The sequence below is a fragment of the Ranitomeya variabilis genome, chromosome 1, assembly GCF_051348905.1.
Source record: "Ranitomeya variabilis isolate aRanVar5 chromosome 1, aRanVar5.hap1, whole genome shotgun sequence".
NCBI lineage: Eukaryota > Metazoa > Chordata > Amphibia > Anura > Dendrobatidae > Ranitomeya > Ranitomeya variabilis.
Window position 1 is genome coordinate 217,624,457 of NC_135232.1, and position 18,322 is coordinate 217,642,778.

At 43.6% G+C, this 18,322-nt stretch overlaps 1 protein-coding gene across 1 annotated transcript in view; it reads left to right on the forward strand.

Moving 5' to 3' along the window:
* The window catches only part of CUX2 (cut like homeobox 2), a 643,055-nt gene extending 624,998 nt beyond the window's left edge, over positions 1-18,057 (forward strand). Inside the window, exons 21-22 of the mRNA XM_077292557.1 lie at positions 9,232-9,505; positions 16,496-18,057. Of these exons, the coding sequence (XP_077148672.1) occupies positions 9,232-9,505; positions 16,496-17,330 (1,109 nt within the window). The 3' untranslated portion in view covers positions 17,331-18,057. The remainder of the gene's footprint in view (positions 1-9,231; positions 9,506-16,495) is intronic.
* Positions 18,058-18,322: the final 265 nt, after the last annotated feature.

Below are 18,322 nucleotides of genomic sequence, written 5' to 3' on the forward strand. Positions count from 1 at the left end.
GGCTCCAGGACTGAGCCTGAAGGACTGGACACTTGTTTTTCCTTTGCCTAAGCTAAAGGCTATTTGTTTTCTGTTTTGCCATGTGGTTTATGGAGCAATAAATCTTTGAAATTTTGATGGAACGTGCCTCCTAAGTGTCAGCCGTCGCACTTGAGCGAGTGAAACCCCTACAATTGGTGGTAGACGTGCGGGCAGCGTTCCCAGCTGAGACGAAAGTCTGTTATTGAATGTCCTGGGTCAAGTCTGTTGTAAGCCAGCAAGCATTGCCGGGGAAAATGGAGGACCTGCTGAAACACTTGGTCCAGTTGCAATCACAGCAGGAGCAACGGCAGCAGATACTGCAAGAGACCAACAAGCTGTTGATGCAGCAGATGCAACAGAGCCAGCAGGAGCAACGGCAGCAGATGCAACAGAACCAGCAGGAGCAACGGCAGCAGATGCAGCTTCTGGCAGCCGCCATCCAGGGTAAGACGAGCGCCCCAACCCCAGGTCTGGCTGATGACACCCACGTCCGGAAGACGGTAAGACGCGCATTGCAGAAAATGACTCCCGGGGATGATGTTGAGGCCTTCCTGACGGTGTTTGAGAGGGTCGCTGAGAGGGAAAAACTTCCGCCAGAGCAGTGGGCAGAGGTATTGGCACCTTACCTGACGGGGGAACCTCAGAAGGCGTACTATGATTTGACCTTGCAGGATGCCAAGGAGTATCACAAATTGAAAGCCGAGATTCTCGCACGTTTGGGGGTGACACTGACTGTTAGGGCACAGCGAATTCACTGCTGGGCCTATCACCGGGATAAACCGCCTCGCTCCCAAATGTTTGACCTGTTGCACCTGGTCCAGAAATGGCTGCAGCCAGAGTCCTCTACGCCTGCACAGATGGTAGAACGGGTGATGATGGATCGGTTTGTGCATTCCCTCCCGAGGTCCATACAGACTTGGGTTGCCCAGGGTGATCCCCAGAATGCCGACGAACTGATCGGACTGGTCGAGAGATACCAAGGGATGGAAGGCTCCTTCGGGAGACAGCCCATGCCGTACTGGGGGTCCCAGAAAGGTGCTGAGTCCCAAAAAGGGGTGGGGCGTCCAAGGTCACAAAGGGCGGGGGAGGTGGTGCTCAAGGTACCTACGGGTGATATTATTTACTGGAGGTGCCACGGGCCAGGACATATAGCTGCCCGGTGTTCCCAGACCACTGAGCAGATGGACTGCAGCATGGGACGCCGTAGTTCATACTATGCATATCCAGCCTGCAGTGTGAACTCTCCGCCCAACAAGGGGCCTCAAGCGTGTTCTGTAAAGGTGAACGGTCGAGCAGTAACGGCGCTGTTAGACTCGGGGAGTTTAGTGACCCTGGTGAGGGCCACTTTCCCTCTCCACCTGCTCCCGGGAAAGAAGGTTGGCGTGCGGTGCATACATGGTGATGCAAAGGACTACCCTATGGCCAGGGTGGATATTGAAACGGCGTGTGGCACTGAGTCCCATGAAGTCGGCGTCATTCGGGACTTGTTGCACCCTATAATTATTGGTCGGGATTTCTGTTTGTTTTGGGAATTGTGGGGTAAGGGTTCTGAGGTCGCTAGCAAGAGTAGGGAACTAATGAACCCTAAAAAGGTATCACCACACCCAGAGACAGACAGGTTTCCTTTTTGTGTCCTGGTTGGGGATGAGGAGGAAGTGTCCCCTGCATCTGACATTCTGGAGTTAGAGGTAACCGGTGAAAATTTTGGGACTCCCCAACATAGGGACCCAACTCTGAGGGAAGCCTTTAATAATGTCACAGTTATTAATGGGGTTGTACAGGAGCCGGGAGCAGACACAAGATTTCCCCATTTTCTGATGAATGGGGAGTTGTTGTACCGAGTCACGAAAATAAGGGAGGAGTTGATAGAGCAGTTGGTAGTGCCGGGTCCATATAGACGGAAGGTATTAGATATGGCCCATTCACACATCTTGGGTGGACACCTAGGGGTGGAAAAAACACAGGAACGGGTTGTGCAGAGGTTCTATTGGCCTGGGTGTCACCGGGAAATAGTGAACTATTGCAGGTCTTGCCCTACATGTCAGCTAACTGCCCCCACTCCTCATTTCTGGAGCCCCCTTGTGCCATTGCCCATTATTGAGGTGCCATTCGAGAGAATTGCCATGGAATTGGTCGGTCCCTTAGTTAAATCAGCCCGGGGCCATCAGTATATATTAGTCATCCTGGACTATGCCACACGCTATCCTGAGGCAATTCCTCTGAGAAATTCTTCCTCGAAGAGTATAGCCCGCAAGTTGGTCCATGTGTTTTCCCGGACAGGTCTGCCAAAGGAGATTCTGACTGACCAGGGGACACCTTTCATGAGCAAGGTGATGAGGGAGTTATGCAAAGTCCTGAAGATCTCCCAGTTGAGGACCTCGGTGTACCATCCCCAGTCAGATGGTCTTGTTGAGAGATTTAACAAGACACTGAAGAGCATGCTGAGAAAAGCTATAGAGAAAGACGGTAGAGACTGGGACTGTCTCTTACCATATCTGATGTTTTCCATTCGTGAAGTACCACAGGCCTCCACAGGGTTCTCACCGTTTGAGCTTCTGTATGGCCGACATCCGAGAGGTCTCCTGGATATAGCCAAGGAAACTTGGGAAGCCGAAGTTACGCCCCACAGAAGCATCATTGAACATGTCGCCCTGATGCAGCAGAGGATTGCAAAGGTGATGGCTATCGTGAAAGAACACCTCCTCCAGGCACAAGAAGCTCAGGCCAGGGTCTACAACTGGTCTGCAAGAGTTAGGCAGTTCAATCCGGGAGACCGAGTTCTTGTGTTAGTTCCGACGGTGGAGAGCAAGTTCTTGGCCAAATGGCAAGGGCCATATGAGGTCGTAGAGAAGCTTGGTGAGGTAAACTATAAAATTCACCAATCAGGTAGACGGAAACCAATCCAAGTCTACCATGTCAACCTCATCAAGCCATGGCAAGATAGAGAGCTGGCAGTTACTCCGTCTTTGCTAAGCAACTCAGAAGGTGAGGTTGGAGGGGTTACTATAGCAGAGACGCTATCGAAGGCCCAGAAACAGCAGTGCCGAAAGTTACTCCAGAAGAACAGGGACCTGTTTTCAGAGTTGCCAGGGTGCATGAAGGTCATAGAGCACGAGGTCCTGACAGAGCCACATGTGTGGGTGAACGTGAAGCCCTATCGAATTCCTGAGGCCCATCGAGAAGTAATCTCCAAGGAAGTGGAGCGTATGTTGAAGCTTGGAGTCATTGAGGAATCCAAGAGCGGTTGGTCGAGCCCAATTGTCCTGGTCCCAAAGCCTGATGGGGAGTGGAGATTTTGCAACGACTATAGGAAGTTGAATGAGGTCTCCAAGTTCGACGCATATCCCATGCCCCGCGTTGATGAGCTCATCGAAAGGCTTGGGCCCGCCAGGTATATAACCACCTTGGATTTGACGAAGGGGTATTGGCAGATTCCCACGGCACAGGAAGCCAAGGAGAAGACGGTGTTTTCTACACCAGATGGATGCTTCCAGTATGTCCGGATGCCGTTTGGCCTACAGGGAGCTCCGGCGACCTTCCAGAGGGCAATGGATAGAATCCTTGCACCCCATAAAGCATACGCTGCTGCGTACCTGGATGATATCGTCATCTTTAGTCCGGACTGGGAGAGTCATCTGGAAAAGGTCCAAGCGGTGTTTGATGCTACAAGAGAGGCGGGGTTTACAATAAACCCGAAGAAGTGTGCCTTGGGTAAAGAAGAAGCTAAGTACCTTGGATATATAGTGGGTCATGGAGAAATAAAACGCCAAATCAGTAAAGTGGAGGCAATTCAAACATGGCCAAAACCAGTTTCCAAAAAGCAAGTTAAAGCCTTCCTGGTAATTGTGGGATATTACAGGAGGTTCATCCCAAACTTCGCCACGATGGCTGCGCCTCTGACTGATCTGCTAAAAGGGACAAAATCAGTAATGGTTAAATGGTCCGAAGAAACAGAGCCAGCCTTCCAAGAAATGAAAGAGGCTCTGTGTAAGCAACCCGTTCTGATGGCCCCAAACTTCAAGAAAGAGTTTATTCTTCAGACAGATGCCTCAGATGTTGGGGTTGGAGCAGTCCTTTCCCAAGAACTACGTGGGGAGGAGCATCCTGTTCTCTATCTGAGTAGGAAGCTGTCATTGTCTGAAAATAACTACTCAGTCGTAGAGAAGGAGTATTTGGCCATAAAGTGGGCGGTGGACACATTACCGTACTATCTGCTGGGACGTAAATTTAGACTGATATCCGACCATGCCCCACTTAGATGGAGGAGGGAAACGAAGGGTAGAAATGCTAGGGTCACCCGTTGGTTCTTAGCCCTGCAGGACTTCTGTTTCCATGTGGAACATAGGGCCGGGAAGCTGCACGGTAATGCTGATGCCCTGTCAAGAATCCCTTGTCTAGTGGGGGAAAGTGCCAAGCCCCACGGCTTTAGGCAGAGGGGGAGGTATGTAGCATGGCTAAAGGTTGTCTAGTTGACGGGAGATATGTGTCACATAGGTGGCTTGCCGCTGTGATGTAACCATGCCTAACTATATGTGTTTCAGGACCTGTGGTGATGTCATAACCACATGTCTAATCATGTGATGGGTTCTGGGTGTGGTTAGACCTATAAAAGAAAGGCTAATGCTTCACACAGGGGATATATGTGTGGAGGTGCTAGCCTCCAGAGTGTGTTAAGGCTCCAGGACTGAGCCTGAAGGACTGGACACTTGTTTTTCCTTTGCCTAAGCTAAAGGCTATTTGTTTTCTGTTTTGCCATGTAGTTTATGGAGCAATAAACCTTTGAACTTTTGATGGAACGTGCCTCCTAAGTGTCAGCCGTCGCACTTGAGCGAGTGAAACCCCTACAATATATATATATATATATATATATATATATATATATATATATATATATATATATATATACAGTGTGTGTGTGTGTGTTTTCACGAATATTTGAGCCCATGGATCCATGCTATGTCCATTTTGCAAGCCGGCGAGAAAATGTCGCCATATGGATGTCATACGGCTGCCATATGGATGACACACAGATATTTTTTGGAGAAAAAAATCGCATCCTCGCACTGCACACGGATCACTGTTCATGAAACATTTGTGCGATTCTCGTCCGTGTAAAATGGACCGATTTTTTATATGTTGTGTGTGACTCCAGCCTAAGGCTTTCGTTCAAGACTAGCATATGGGAAGCCACTGCTGAGAAATATCCCACTCAAGAAAATCATTGCTATTTGTATCAGTCACAAGAATTACAACCATTGTTGCAAGATTTGACTAAAGCCCTGGGCTTAGTGTGTTATAGAGTGTCTGTTGACAAGGCATCTTTTTAATGTACAGTCTTTATTAAATACACTAATAACATTCGATTCAGATCACTTCAGTTTAACCCAGTAGATTCTGCAGTCAATAGCAATCATGACATATAAGTGGTTACATGATGGCCCTATGACATTTCTTCACAATCCCTGCAGCATGATTGTGGGGCACTGGCAGCCTGAGATCCCTTAAGGCCCCTTTTTCTGCCATTATTTTTATTTTACTCACTTAGCTACTTTCACACTTGCGTTTGTAGCAGCTGCGGAGGGCTGCGGACTTCCTCCGTGAAGCCCCGCCCTCCGCCGCTAGCTCCGCCTATTTCTGCATGCGGCCTGTGTACCTATATTTAACATTAGGTATGCAGGTCGTGCCGCAGTATGCGGATGCTTCCGCATGCGTCGTTTTGACGATGCGGAAAAAACTGGTCTCCGCATCGTCAAAACGACGCATGCGGAAGCATCCGCATACTGCGGCACGACCTGCGTACCTAATGTTAAATATAGGTACACAGGCCGCATGCCGGCCGCATGCAGAAATAGGCGGAGCTAGCGGCGGAGGGCGGGGCTTCACGGAGGAAGTCCGCAGCCCTCCGCAGCTGGCCTTAAATAGCACTGTTAATTCCAGAGCGCTCTACAGGCATCATCGTTGTGTCCATTGTGGCTTACAATCTAAATTCCTTACCAGTATGTCTTTGGAGCATGGAAGGAAACCCACGTAAACCCGGAAAAAACATTCAAACTCCTTGCAGATGTTGTCCTTGATGGGATTTGAACACAGGACAACAGCGCTGCAAGGCTGCAGTGCTAACTGAACTGCCCCGTGCTGCCGATGCCATGTGCAATGTAAATACTCCTATCAACTCCTATCAAAAGGGTGCCCCCATTTAATAATAAGAGTAATAATTGTATTTATTTAGCACCAACAAATTTTGCAGCACTTTAAAATTACGTGGGGACATGTACAAACAATAAAGACATCACAAAGTAATACAGTTCAACAGTTACAGGAGGAGTGAGGGTCCTGCTCGCAAACTTAAAATCTATAAGGAAATATGGGGACACAATAGGTAGAAAGTACTTGTCATGTATGGTCCATACATCATTATAATAAATAAGAAATTTTAAATAAGCTTGAAGACAGAGGTGGGAGATTCGGATTATGAAGGATGTTAGTCTTAGATCAGAAGCGGAGCGGAGGGCACGGGTAGGGTGATAGATAGAGATGAGGGATGAGATATAGGATGGTGCAGAAGTGTGGAGGGCTTTGCATGTAAGAGAGATAGGTTTGAATTGTATTTTGGAGCAAATGGGCAAGGAAACACGAGAAGTTAAGTTTTGGAGAGATTCACTTTCAGATAGAGGGAGGACATGATGTTAGAGCAGACAGACAATCTTTGGTATTTTATATTAAGGTAGGGGTAATGTCAGTAGAAGAGGTGTATAATTGGTTGTCATCAGCATAGAAATGATACTGAAAACCAAATCTGCTGATGGTTTGTCCATTAGGAGCAGTATGTAGGGAAGAGGGGGCCTAGGACTGAGTCTTCACCAACTCCAACAGTAAGGGGAAACAATACAGTAAAGGAGGGGTCAGATAGGTAGGAGAAGAACCAAGAGAGAATGTGTCCTTGAGGCCGATAGAGCAGAGCAAAATGAGGAGGAACTGGTGGTCCACAGAGTTGATTTCTTCAGAGAAATACCAGGAGAGTCATCAAGGAGTAGTGGCCATTAGACTTTGCTGTTAGTAGGTCATTAGAGACTTTAGTGCTGGCAGTTTCAGTAGATTGTAAAGAGTTGACGCCAGATTGTAAAGAGTCAAGAAGGGAGTGATCTGAGAGAGTAAATTAGCAGAGAGCGGACTAAGCGTTCCAGGAGTTTAGAAATGAAGGGAAGTTTATAGACAGGTCTGTAGATAGCAGTGCAATGCTAGTCAATGGATTTTTTAAGTGAAGTAGTTATGACAGCGTGCTTGATTGAAAAAGGAAAGATATCGAAGGAAAGACAGAGGTTAAATATTTTCGTTAGGTAGATTGTTCCAACTGAGGAGAGAGACTGGAAAAGATGTGAGGGAATAGTCACTTGTGCAGGTTGTAGGGCGAGAAGAAGATAGGAGCCTGGTGGTAACTTATTCTTCTGTGACAGGTTTGAAGGGGGAAAGTGAGCTTGAAATGCGGGAGGGGCGGGGATCTAGGCTATGAGGGGATTGTGCAAAAATGTCCTGACGGATATGACAAAGTGAGGATACCGTGGGATAACTTGGAAAGCACATTGTGATGAAAGGACCAGGTCAATACCTGGACCTTGTCTGCACTCATGTCTGGGTGTATGTGAAAATTGTAGTCCACCAAACAAGAGAGCAGCAGAGGCAGTGACCAACTGTGGATCCAGGTTTCAGCGAGAGCAAGAAGGTTAAAGGAATTAGAAAGGAAGAAGTCTTTGATGTAGGGGAGTTTGTTGCACACTGATCTGGTATTCTAAAGGGCGCAATTAAAAGAGACAGGAGAAGGCGAGCACTAAATGTTATTGAGATTAGCAGTGTTTCTATATGCAGCAGGAACAGAGTTGTAAATACTAATGGAAAGAAAGCGAGGTTTAGGGGCGATGTCGCCAGCGACTAGAAGAAGGAGAAAAAAAGGAAGAGCAGGTGATTAAATGACTTATGGGAGTGTTTTGCGCTCTGTATGGTGGTACTGGATAGTTTAGAGTGATTGAGAAATGTCAGTAGAGCCCGAGCGTTGTACGTGGGGGAGGAGAGAAAAGATGGACTTATGTGCAGAGAGGATGCAGAATGTGTAAAATGGCGGTAGATGTGAAAGAAAGTAGCAGCTAGAACAAAGATATGGAAAATAAATAATCTAATACAACTGACCAAAAATCATGCTTGTTTGAATATTTAGCATATATTACCTGTCTCCTGCTCTGTCAAACTGCTATGTTAAACTGTAATGTACTTAGAAAATATTGCACTTAGAAAGATATTGCACACACGCCAACCCTAACGCTACTTTCACACTTCCGTTGTTTGGCCAACGTCGCAATGCGTCGTTTTGAAGAAAAAAACGCATCCTGCAAAGTTGCTCGCAGGATGCATTTTTTCTCCATAGACTTGCATTAGCGACGCATTGCGACGTATGGCCATACGTTACATGCGTCGTCCACTGGATGCGTCGGGTTTTGGCGGACCGTCGTCTCGGAAAAATGCTCAAGGGAACGTTTTTCCGTACGTCACATCCAGTGTTTCACACTGCGCATGCCCAGCAGGAAGTATCACTCTCACGATTTTTCCTGCTCGGCAACGCAGACGGAAATGTGAAAGCAAACACTTCCGTCGGTACGTCGCGCCGACGCTTCGTGACACCCCCGTACCAGCGGAAGTGTGAAAGTAGCCTATGGCAGATCTGACTATATAGGATCTCGTTACATAATGAAGCAATTAACAAGAGACCAGAGCAGGCATTACTATGCAAGACAAACAAACAAAGACAAAAAACATCTCGTATATTTATGGCATATGTCCCATAGATGTGGGTCCCATCACTGTCAGTATTGAATGAATATGGAGAGTTGCACGTGTGGCCACCTCTACGATTCCCAACAGCACATTGGGCCCAATTACAGTGTTGACCCACAACTATCAGATATATATGGCATACTGGAACTCGGCTCTTTTCACACCAACTGATGACTAGAAATATTGATAATGCATCAATCGCGTTTTTCTATATACAAATAGGTGCATAGGAGAAGTTGTCATTGAATACACATTGTGATCTTCCAGATATATCACCTTATGTTTTTGAATATTATTGAGTTGCGCATGAATAAAAATACTAATGAAGTACAATTGAGAGCAAAAATGTAAATGTGATTAAAAAAAAGAATATTTTGTTACCTTTAGCTTATCTGAAGCGACGTTATGGTCTGGTAAGTGTTGGCTCGGACAGTGAATCTTCCAACACTAGAACAGATTGTGCCAGCCCGAGCCTCCAGCTACAAGACTATAATCTGATGCAGATGAAAAAACCGAGAGTGGTGCTTGCACTCGAAGAGAAAGAAGCCTTGAAAAAAGCTTACCAAATGGAACCGTACCCAACGCAGCAAACTATCGAACTGCTCTCCTTACAGCTGAACCTTAAAACAAACACAGTTATTAATTGGTTCCATAACTACAGGTAAGTCCAGAAATTGTCAGTTAGTACCAATGCAGTTGACAAAATGTTAAAGGAGTTTTCCAGTTTCAGGAAAGTGGATGCCAAATACTGTAAAATACCTAAAATGGCAAACAGAGCAGGTACCATCCAAGGGTCCAGTGCTGGCTCCCTGCCATCTCATGGGTCTCAGTGTTTTAGCTGACGTGGTGATGTCTTTTCGACAGTGCACATCACCACTTTAGCCATCACTGAGCATTGAGAGTGAAAAACCTCTTTAACAAGAACATTTCAGCATCATCATTAAATTCTGTAATCCTGAAACTTCAACACATGTAGCTGTATGTTGATCATTATACGGATTATGATTCAATCCACTAGCAGTTGTTGAACATCTGCATGATTTTGTTTGTTAGCCTTTATTCACATTAGCATTTCTGCATGTCTTACCATATTTATGACATAAGAATAGTGCATACCAAAAATTACAGCAGTACATTGTGTGTGCCAAGATACATTGGGACACCTACACTTTACACATACAGGAGCTTTCATAACCTCCCATTCTAAATCCATAGGCATTAATGTGGAGGTGATGCCCATCTTGCCATCAAGCTTTAATAGCTTTCCACTCTTCTGCCAGGCTATTTACAAGATTTTGGAACGTGTCTGTAGGAATTTTTGTCCATTCATCCAGAAGACCATTTGTGGGGTCAGACATGCCAGTGTAAGGAAAATTAGAGGCCATGCAATGCTGTTGTATGAAATGAAATGTGCAAATTGCCTTTTCAGACAGGAAGAGGACTTGAACTCCTAAAAGCCAATACCAACCTTTTAACGAGCTTTGTGCGAAACACCTATCCACAAATTGAGATTCTGGTTTTGGCTTTTATCCTAAGTCATAGGGCAAGGTTTGTTAAAGGGTTGGTATCAACTTGTAGGATTAATGCTTCCAATAATAATAATCTGTATTTTTATATAGCGCTAAGATATTCCACAGCTCTTTACAGTTTGCACACATTATCATCACTGTCCCCGATGGGGTTCACAATCTAAATTCCCTATGTCTTTGGAATGTGGGAGGAAACCGGAGTACCCGGAAGAAACATACAAACTCCTTGCAGATGTTGTCCATGGTGGGATTTGAACGCAGGACTCCAGCACTGCAAGGCTGCAGTACTAACCACTGAGCCACCATGCCGCCTGCTAGTTGGCACTAGAATTCAAGTCCTCTTCCTCTCTGAAGAAGCAATTGCATATGAGGATAGGAGGCCTAGTTCACAATCTCGGTTCTAGTTCATGCCAAAGGTGTTTGATTAACTTAAGGTCAGGCCTCTGCACAGCCAGTCAAGTTCTTCTGCACCAAACTCGTCTAACCATGCTTTTATGACTCTTGCTTTATGCACTGGTGACAGTCATGCTGGAAAAGAAAAGGAAATGCACCATAGTGTTCCCACAAAGTTGAAAGCATGCAATTGTACAACATTTTTTGCTGTGTTGAAGTTGGCACAGTGCAGTTATTGTTTTCCTGGCATTCATGAAACCTTAACTCGTCCATCATACTTCCAGATAGAGAAGTGTCATTCATCGCTCCACAGAACACTTTTCCACTGCTCCAGACTCCACTGCCAGGGAGCTTTAGGCTATGTTAACACTTTGCGGTTTTTGCTGCGGATCCGCAGCGGATTTGACGCTGCGGATCCGCAGCAGTTTTCCATGCAGGGTACAGTACAATGTTACCCTATGGAAAACAAAAACCGCTGTGCCCACATTGCGGAAAATCCCGGAAAAAAACGCGCTGAATTGCTGCGGAAAAAAAGAAGGAGCATGTCACTTCTTTCTGCGGATTCCGCAGCGGTTTTCAACATGCACCAATAGGAAAGTGCTGTAGAAAACCCGCAGAGGAATCCGCAGAAGAAACCGCAGGAAAATCCGCAGTGAAAACCGCAGCGGTTTTACACTGCGGATTTTCCAATTCCGCAGCGTAAAAAAATCTGCAGAAGAATCCGCAAAGTGTGAACGAGCCCTTACACTGCTCCACACTTTGAAATGTGCCCTGTGATTTAAGGCTTTTATGCAGCTGCTCAGCCATGGAAGTCCATAGCAAGATACACAATTTTTGTGCTGATGGTAATACCAGAGGAGCTTTGGAGCTCAGCAGTTATTGGGTCAGTAGAGCATTGGCAACTTTTATGCACTAGGTGACCCTGCTCTGTAACATAACCTGGTTTGCTGTGGTTCCTAAATGTTCCACTTTTAAAAATTACCATTCACATTTGATTGTGGAATATTTAGGAGAGAAGGATTTTCATGAACTGACTTGTTGCTCTTTTGGCTTTTGCTATTACAGGACCATACTGGAATTCATTGAGCTCTTAGGAACAACCTATTCTCTCACAAATGTTTGTGAATGCACCCTGGATGGCTAGGGGCTGGATTTTATATACTTTGGGCATTTTATCTATATTGTGTATATGCACATATTGAGTATATGAATGTTAAACTGTATTACAGCCATATAGACTATACCTATAACATTGAGCTATACGGCACACAATTTAGCCAGTTAATCTGTTCCACAATCAGGTTTTCTTGTTGTGGCTGGTGGGCACACATGAGTTGGCCGATTTGTGCACCAAGTACCTAGGTTTTATAAGTATAATTTATAAAGAAGTAATACAGTTTTAATTTCCAATATTCAATGTTATACATCTCTGTGCACAATGTGCTGCTGCAATCTTTGGTATGTATGTAATGCAGTCACTGCAGCTTGCACCTGGTCACATTTACTTCTTTCTGTCAGGTTTTGTGTCTTTATATTAAGAATAGTGCAGACAGAAGTGCTATAATTGCCATCAAAAATACCATACCCTGAGCTGTCATGGCTCTGCTACATTTAGAAGCCATGACACTAATATGAACAGAATAGATAGAGGCTGCAGTGAGCAGGACTATTATGTGAACAGTGATCCAAAACATATACAGTGCCTACAAGTAGTATTCAACCCCCTGCAGATTTAGCAGGTTTAATAAGATGCAAATAAGTTAGAGCCTTCAAACTTCAAACAAGAGCAGGATTTATTAACAGATGCATAAATCTTACAAACCAAAAAGTTTTGTTGCTCAGTTAAAATTTTATAAATTTTAAACATAAAAGTGTGGGTCAATTATTATTCAACCCCTAGGTTTAATATTTTGTGGAATAACCTTTGTTTGCAATTACAGCTAATAATCGTCTTTTATAAGACCTGATCAGGCCGGCACAGGTCTCTGGAGTTATCTTGGCCCACTCCTCCATGCAGATCTTCTCCAAGTTATCTAGGTTCTTTGGGTGTCTCATGTGGACTTTAATCTTGAGCTCCTTCCACAAGTTTTCAATTGGGTTAAGGTCAGGAGACTGACTAGGCCACTGCAACACCTTGATTTTTTGCCTCTTGAACCAGGCCTTGGTTTTCTTGGCTGTGTGCTTTGGGTCGTTGTCTTGTTGGAAGATGAAATGACGACCCATCTTAAGATCCTTGATGGAGGAGCGGAGGTTCTTGGCCAAAATCTCCAGGTAGGCCGTGCTATCCATCTTCCCATGGATGCGGACCAGATGGCCAGGCCCCTTGGCTGAGAAACAGCCCCACAGCATGATGCTGCCACCACCATGCTTGACTGTAGGGATGGTATTCTTGGGGTCGTATGCAGTGCCATCCAGTCTCCAAACGTCACGTGTGTGGTTGGCACCAAAGATCTTGATCTTGGTCTCATCAGACCAGAGAACCTTAAACCAGTCAGTCTCAGAGTCCTCCAAGTGATCATGAGCAAACTGTAGACGAGCCTTGACATGGCGTTTTGAAAGTAAAGGTACCTTACGGGCTCGTCTGGAACGGAGACCATTGCGGTGGAGTACGTTACTTATGGTATTGACTGAAACCAATGTCCCCACTGCCATGAGATCTTCCCGGAGCTCCTTCCTTGTTGTCCTTGGGTTAGCCTTGACTCTTCGGACAAGCCTGGCCTCGGCACGGGAGGAAACTTTCAAAGGCTGTCCAGGCCGTGGAAGGCTAACAGTAGTTCCATAAGCCTTCCACTTCCGGATGATGCTCCCAACAGTGGAGACAGGTAGGCCCAACTCCTTGGAAAGGGTTTTGTACCCCTTGCCAGCCTTGTGACCCTCCACGATCTTGTCTCTGATGGCCTTGGAATGCTCCTTTGTCTTCCCCATGTTGACCATGTATGAGTGCTGTTCACAAGTTTGGGGAGGGTCTTAAATAGTCAGAAAAGGCTGGAAAAAGAGATAATTAATCCAAACATGTGAAGCTCATTGTTCTTTGTGCCTGAACTACTTCTTAATACTTTAGGGGAACCAAACAGAATTCTGGTGGGTTGAGGGGTTGAATAATAAATGACCCTCTGAATAAACTTTTCCCAATTTAAAAAAAAAAATCAACAAAGAAATAACATTCTTTTTTGCTGCAGTGCATTTCACACTTCCAGGCTGATCTACAGTCCAAATGTCACAATGCCAAGTTAATTCCAAATGTGTAAACCTGCTAAATCTGCAGGGGGTTGAATACTACTTGTAGGCACTGTACTTATCAAAACCACATACCAGAGTCATAAGCACTAAAGATGCCAGCAATATAAGGAAAACCAAACAGAATCCAGATTAGAGCTGTATTTGTGCATTTACCTTTCTATTCTCATTGTCTTCATTTTTCTTTTACATTCTCCTGGTGTCTGGCAGCTTCAGGCTGCGTCTGACTTTGGTTGACTGGTCTCTGGAGATCTTCCAATCTGAAGGCTGATTGGAAAAGCCTTTCATGGATCATTTCAATTAGCCATGAATAGGGACTTAGTGCTTTGTTTGTTTTTATTTTTCTAGCTAGATTGGTTACAGTTGTTTTTTCTTCACAGGAAAAAAAAACTTTGTTTTATGTATTTTTATTTTACTTTATTTTAATTCATATTTAAAACAAAAAAATATAAATCATTTTTGATATTACTGATACTTATCATTCATCTATCCTTGCTGCAGAAGGGAAAAAAAATCCATCTAATAGGATACTTGTGTAGATTAGCAAATTGTGAATGTATTTTATTTTAAGAATCTACAGTATCTAAAATCCTTGACACCTTAACGTGAGCTGCTCATTGATGAACAGGTATGTGCCTCACGTAATGACCCACGATTGAATATTACTAAGGCTTCATTCAGGCACCTGTTTTTCACGTACATGTTCGATCTCATGTTTTTTTGTGCATCGTGTGCCCTTGCAAGATTCATAGACGCATATTCGTTTTTTTATCATCGTCACGGATGAAAATTATCCATATAAGTGTATGGTTCGTGAAAATCACAGACAGCACATGGATGGCATCAGTGTGTAATCTGTGTGCTGTGTGTGAGTAACATTGTAATGATTAGGAGAAGCTTTGTATATTATTTATATATTTTTACATATATGAAAATGACTGATGAAACTGATTGTAACAACTGACTGAACTCTGGTGACAATCGGATCAAAAATACTGATGGCACTCAGACTACTTTTTTGAGTACATGAAAAATCATTGACGTCTGAATGAGGCCTAAATAAGCAAAACCTACACAATTGAGTATTTTCACCATATCATTATTTTCATACATATTATACAAGCTGTATAAACATGAATGATTACTGGATGAAGCAGATCAGGGAATGTGTGGTTGTGGATATAAACACCCATTATTGAGACTTGCCAAATTATTAAGCATCTTGTTCTCCTCAGGCAAAATGACGGAAAGTCAAAAATTGTTACAAGTCTTACAGGCTGATGCAGCACTCTTGAAATTGTTAAGATATTGGGGCATGATCACAGAACCATCAAAAGTTTTGTTGCAAGTAGTCATCAGGGTCAGAAAAAAACGTGATGACAAAAAAAACATTTTAAGTTGGAGATGGACTCAAAATGTCCAACTTACCAAATCTACTGCCAGGTTTTTTCTTACTACAGGGTATTTGCTCATTTTGTATTTATCTTAGTTTCTGCCAGTTTTTAGAAGACACTTTTTTTCAAGCAGTGGTATAGAAAAAAGTCTTTCAAGAAAACCTTGATTTTCATGCAGAACATGGCTCCATCGCATGCATCGAAGTACTCTACTTATTGGCCCAGTCTACATGTTTCTCTTCTGTGTTGTTCGGTGGTAGTCAGGTTTCAGCCTCGCTTACCTCGACCATGACTCTGAGCAATGTACACCTTGTACTTCTGGGCTCTCCAGGGAGGTTGCAGTTTTGGAATATGATGGCACAGGATGATAACGGCTTCCTGGTCGCTTCAGGTTTTAGTCTTCTCAAATCTTTTGCATTTTTCACTGACTACTTCCAACAAAACTTTTGATGGTTTTGTGATTCTGCCCCAAACCAATAAGCATTCAAATTTATACAGCTTGGAATTGGAAAAATCTGCATAAAATGATGATATGGCCAAAACACTCACTTGCCTAATATATGTGCCCACAGTGTATAGAGTATTCACTGAGACTATGGACCATATAAATATTTGGTGGGCCTGACCAGGGATTAGATAGATTCATTAACTGGCCATTCCCATGTCAGCCTTTCACAGTTCAGAATGGAATATTTATGTCTATGTGCCAGCCACATATTGTCAGGGCTACAGAAACAATCTAGTGGGCTGTGCAATTCAGCTCACTCTGCGGTTTACAGAGTTTCCATCTCCTTTATTCAAAACATATACATAGATATTCATGTTATGAACAGCTGAGATAGAAATAATCCTTTAGTGGATTGTCCTAGATTATAGGAATGTGACTACTTCATCTGAACATAGCGCCACATCTGTCCACAGGTTGTGTGTGGTATTGTAGCTTGGCCTAATTCACTTCAATGCCAAACCTGTGGACATGATTGGTGCTGCATTTTGAATAAATCGACCATAATTTTCCATCCTTTCCAAGCCTCTTAATTTAGTTTGCCGAAAGATTATTTTGCACTTGAACTAACATTGGTTTCTATGGACTTTTAGGTCACGCATGCGCAGGGAGATTCTGATGGAAGGCCAGCATGACAATGACATAGATCAAGAACCAGATAGCTGCGACAGCTTCACATCTGCCACAGTATCACACCGACAGCTAACCCCTCAAAGCCCGGACTCAGAAATAGGAGACAGGAAACCATTGACCAATGATCTCAAACATATGCTGCATAATAATTGCTACTCAAAAGAGTCAAGAACTGCAATGAAAATTAAGAAAGAGAACATGGAGGAAGATGATTATGACTTTTCCAACCATTGTGAGTCTTATGACCCTGGAACACCATCAAGAACGTGTTGTGAACTGGAGCCATCCAGAGCACTTAGAGAAAAACAGGTTGCCTCCTCACACTGTGAAGGCTCCCAGAGACTTCACTATTTACGGAAAAGCAATTCTGTTCTTGAGAAATGTCACCAGCATGTAGCCCATGACTGTGCTGCTTCTGTGCATACACATAAAGAGATTATGGGAGCAGACATGTCACAGGCTGACCCTATCAGCTTTAAATCTACAATCGAATCTTCTCGCTGCAGTTTTGAAGTATCTCTGAACTCACCATCAGCTGCCTCTTCTCCAGGCCTCATGATGTCAGTTTCTCCTGTTCCTTCGTGTTCTGCTCCAATCTCTCCATCCTTGCCTAACCCCATGCTTACTAAGACTCACTCTTCCAGTCCAAGCAGTGATATGGTACCATTGCATCCCCCCACAAAGCATAGCCCCAACAACCAAAGGAGGAATGAAAAAATGGCAAATCTAAATAACATTATCCATAGGCTCGAGAGAGCTGCAAATAAAGAAGAAACTCTGGAATGGGAATTTTGAAACTATTTCTATCTGTACATAAAAAAATAATAATGTTTCTACATCACTCTGTGAATCCACTTTATGGAGCAGAGCAATTGCAAAGGACTTATATTGCATATTTTATATATATATATTTTGTTTTTCTGTTTTGTGAAGTAGACTATAATAACAAAGGGGTAACAAATATCCTAATTATCTCTTTGAATTAAATGGAGAAAAAATAAGAGAAACAATTTTCATGGTTAAAAAAAAGAAAATCTTTTAGAAAAAAAAAAATATTTATAAACATTTTAGATATTTTATTACCTAATATTTGAAATTTATTAACAGTTGAAGCTGCTTTGATAACGGACAATGAAAAAAATGCAGAGATGTAGCAGTGATAATAATGATGTATTTTAGCTTGCAACTGGATACAATTAAGTGACTGTTGTTTAAAGCCATCAAGAAGCACTAGGAGCCCGTCTAGATGAAGTATCTAATAGATATCAAGAGCTGCTTTGGTTTCTACCACTGTCTCCAAGACAGCAATCGTTACTACCCTCTGAAGAGATGGTTGCAGTCTGTAAGACTCTAAACTGAGTATGTTTTGCCATGAAATTTTTATTGATTGGACATCCACTTTAAAAAATATTGTGACATATTATACCTGGTGGCTGTGAATGTTCATCCTCGTCTGTGTATGGCAGAGGTAAATGCAGAATTGTGGTGGGACCAATACTAAATATATAAATGCTAAGCGTGACAGATTTGCCGAGTGTCCAGATGTGTTACAATTTTTTAATTTTTACACTACATGGCCGGTTTTATGTCAATATCCCTTCTATTTTTTGTGAGTCTTACTATCATAGTTACCTATTGCACTGGTCTATACAATTCCACAACATTGTTCCAAAACTTAGTGTAATGTTCAGGTGTCAACATAGTTTTGTATGCCTACAGAATAAATTGCACTAAAGGGAACCTCTCATCTGATTCATTCTGCTCAAACCACTGGCATCATCTTGGTC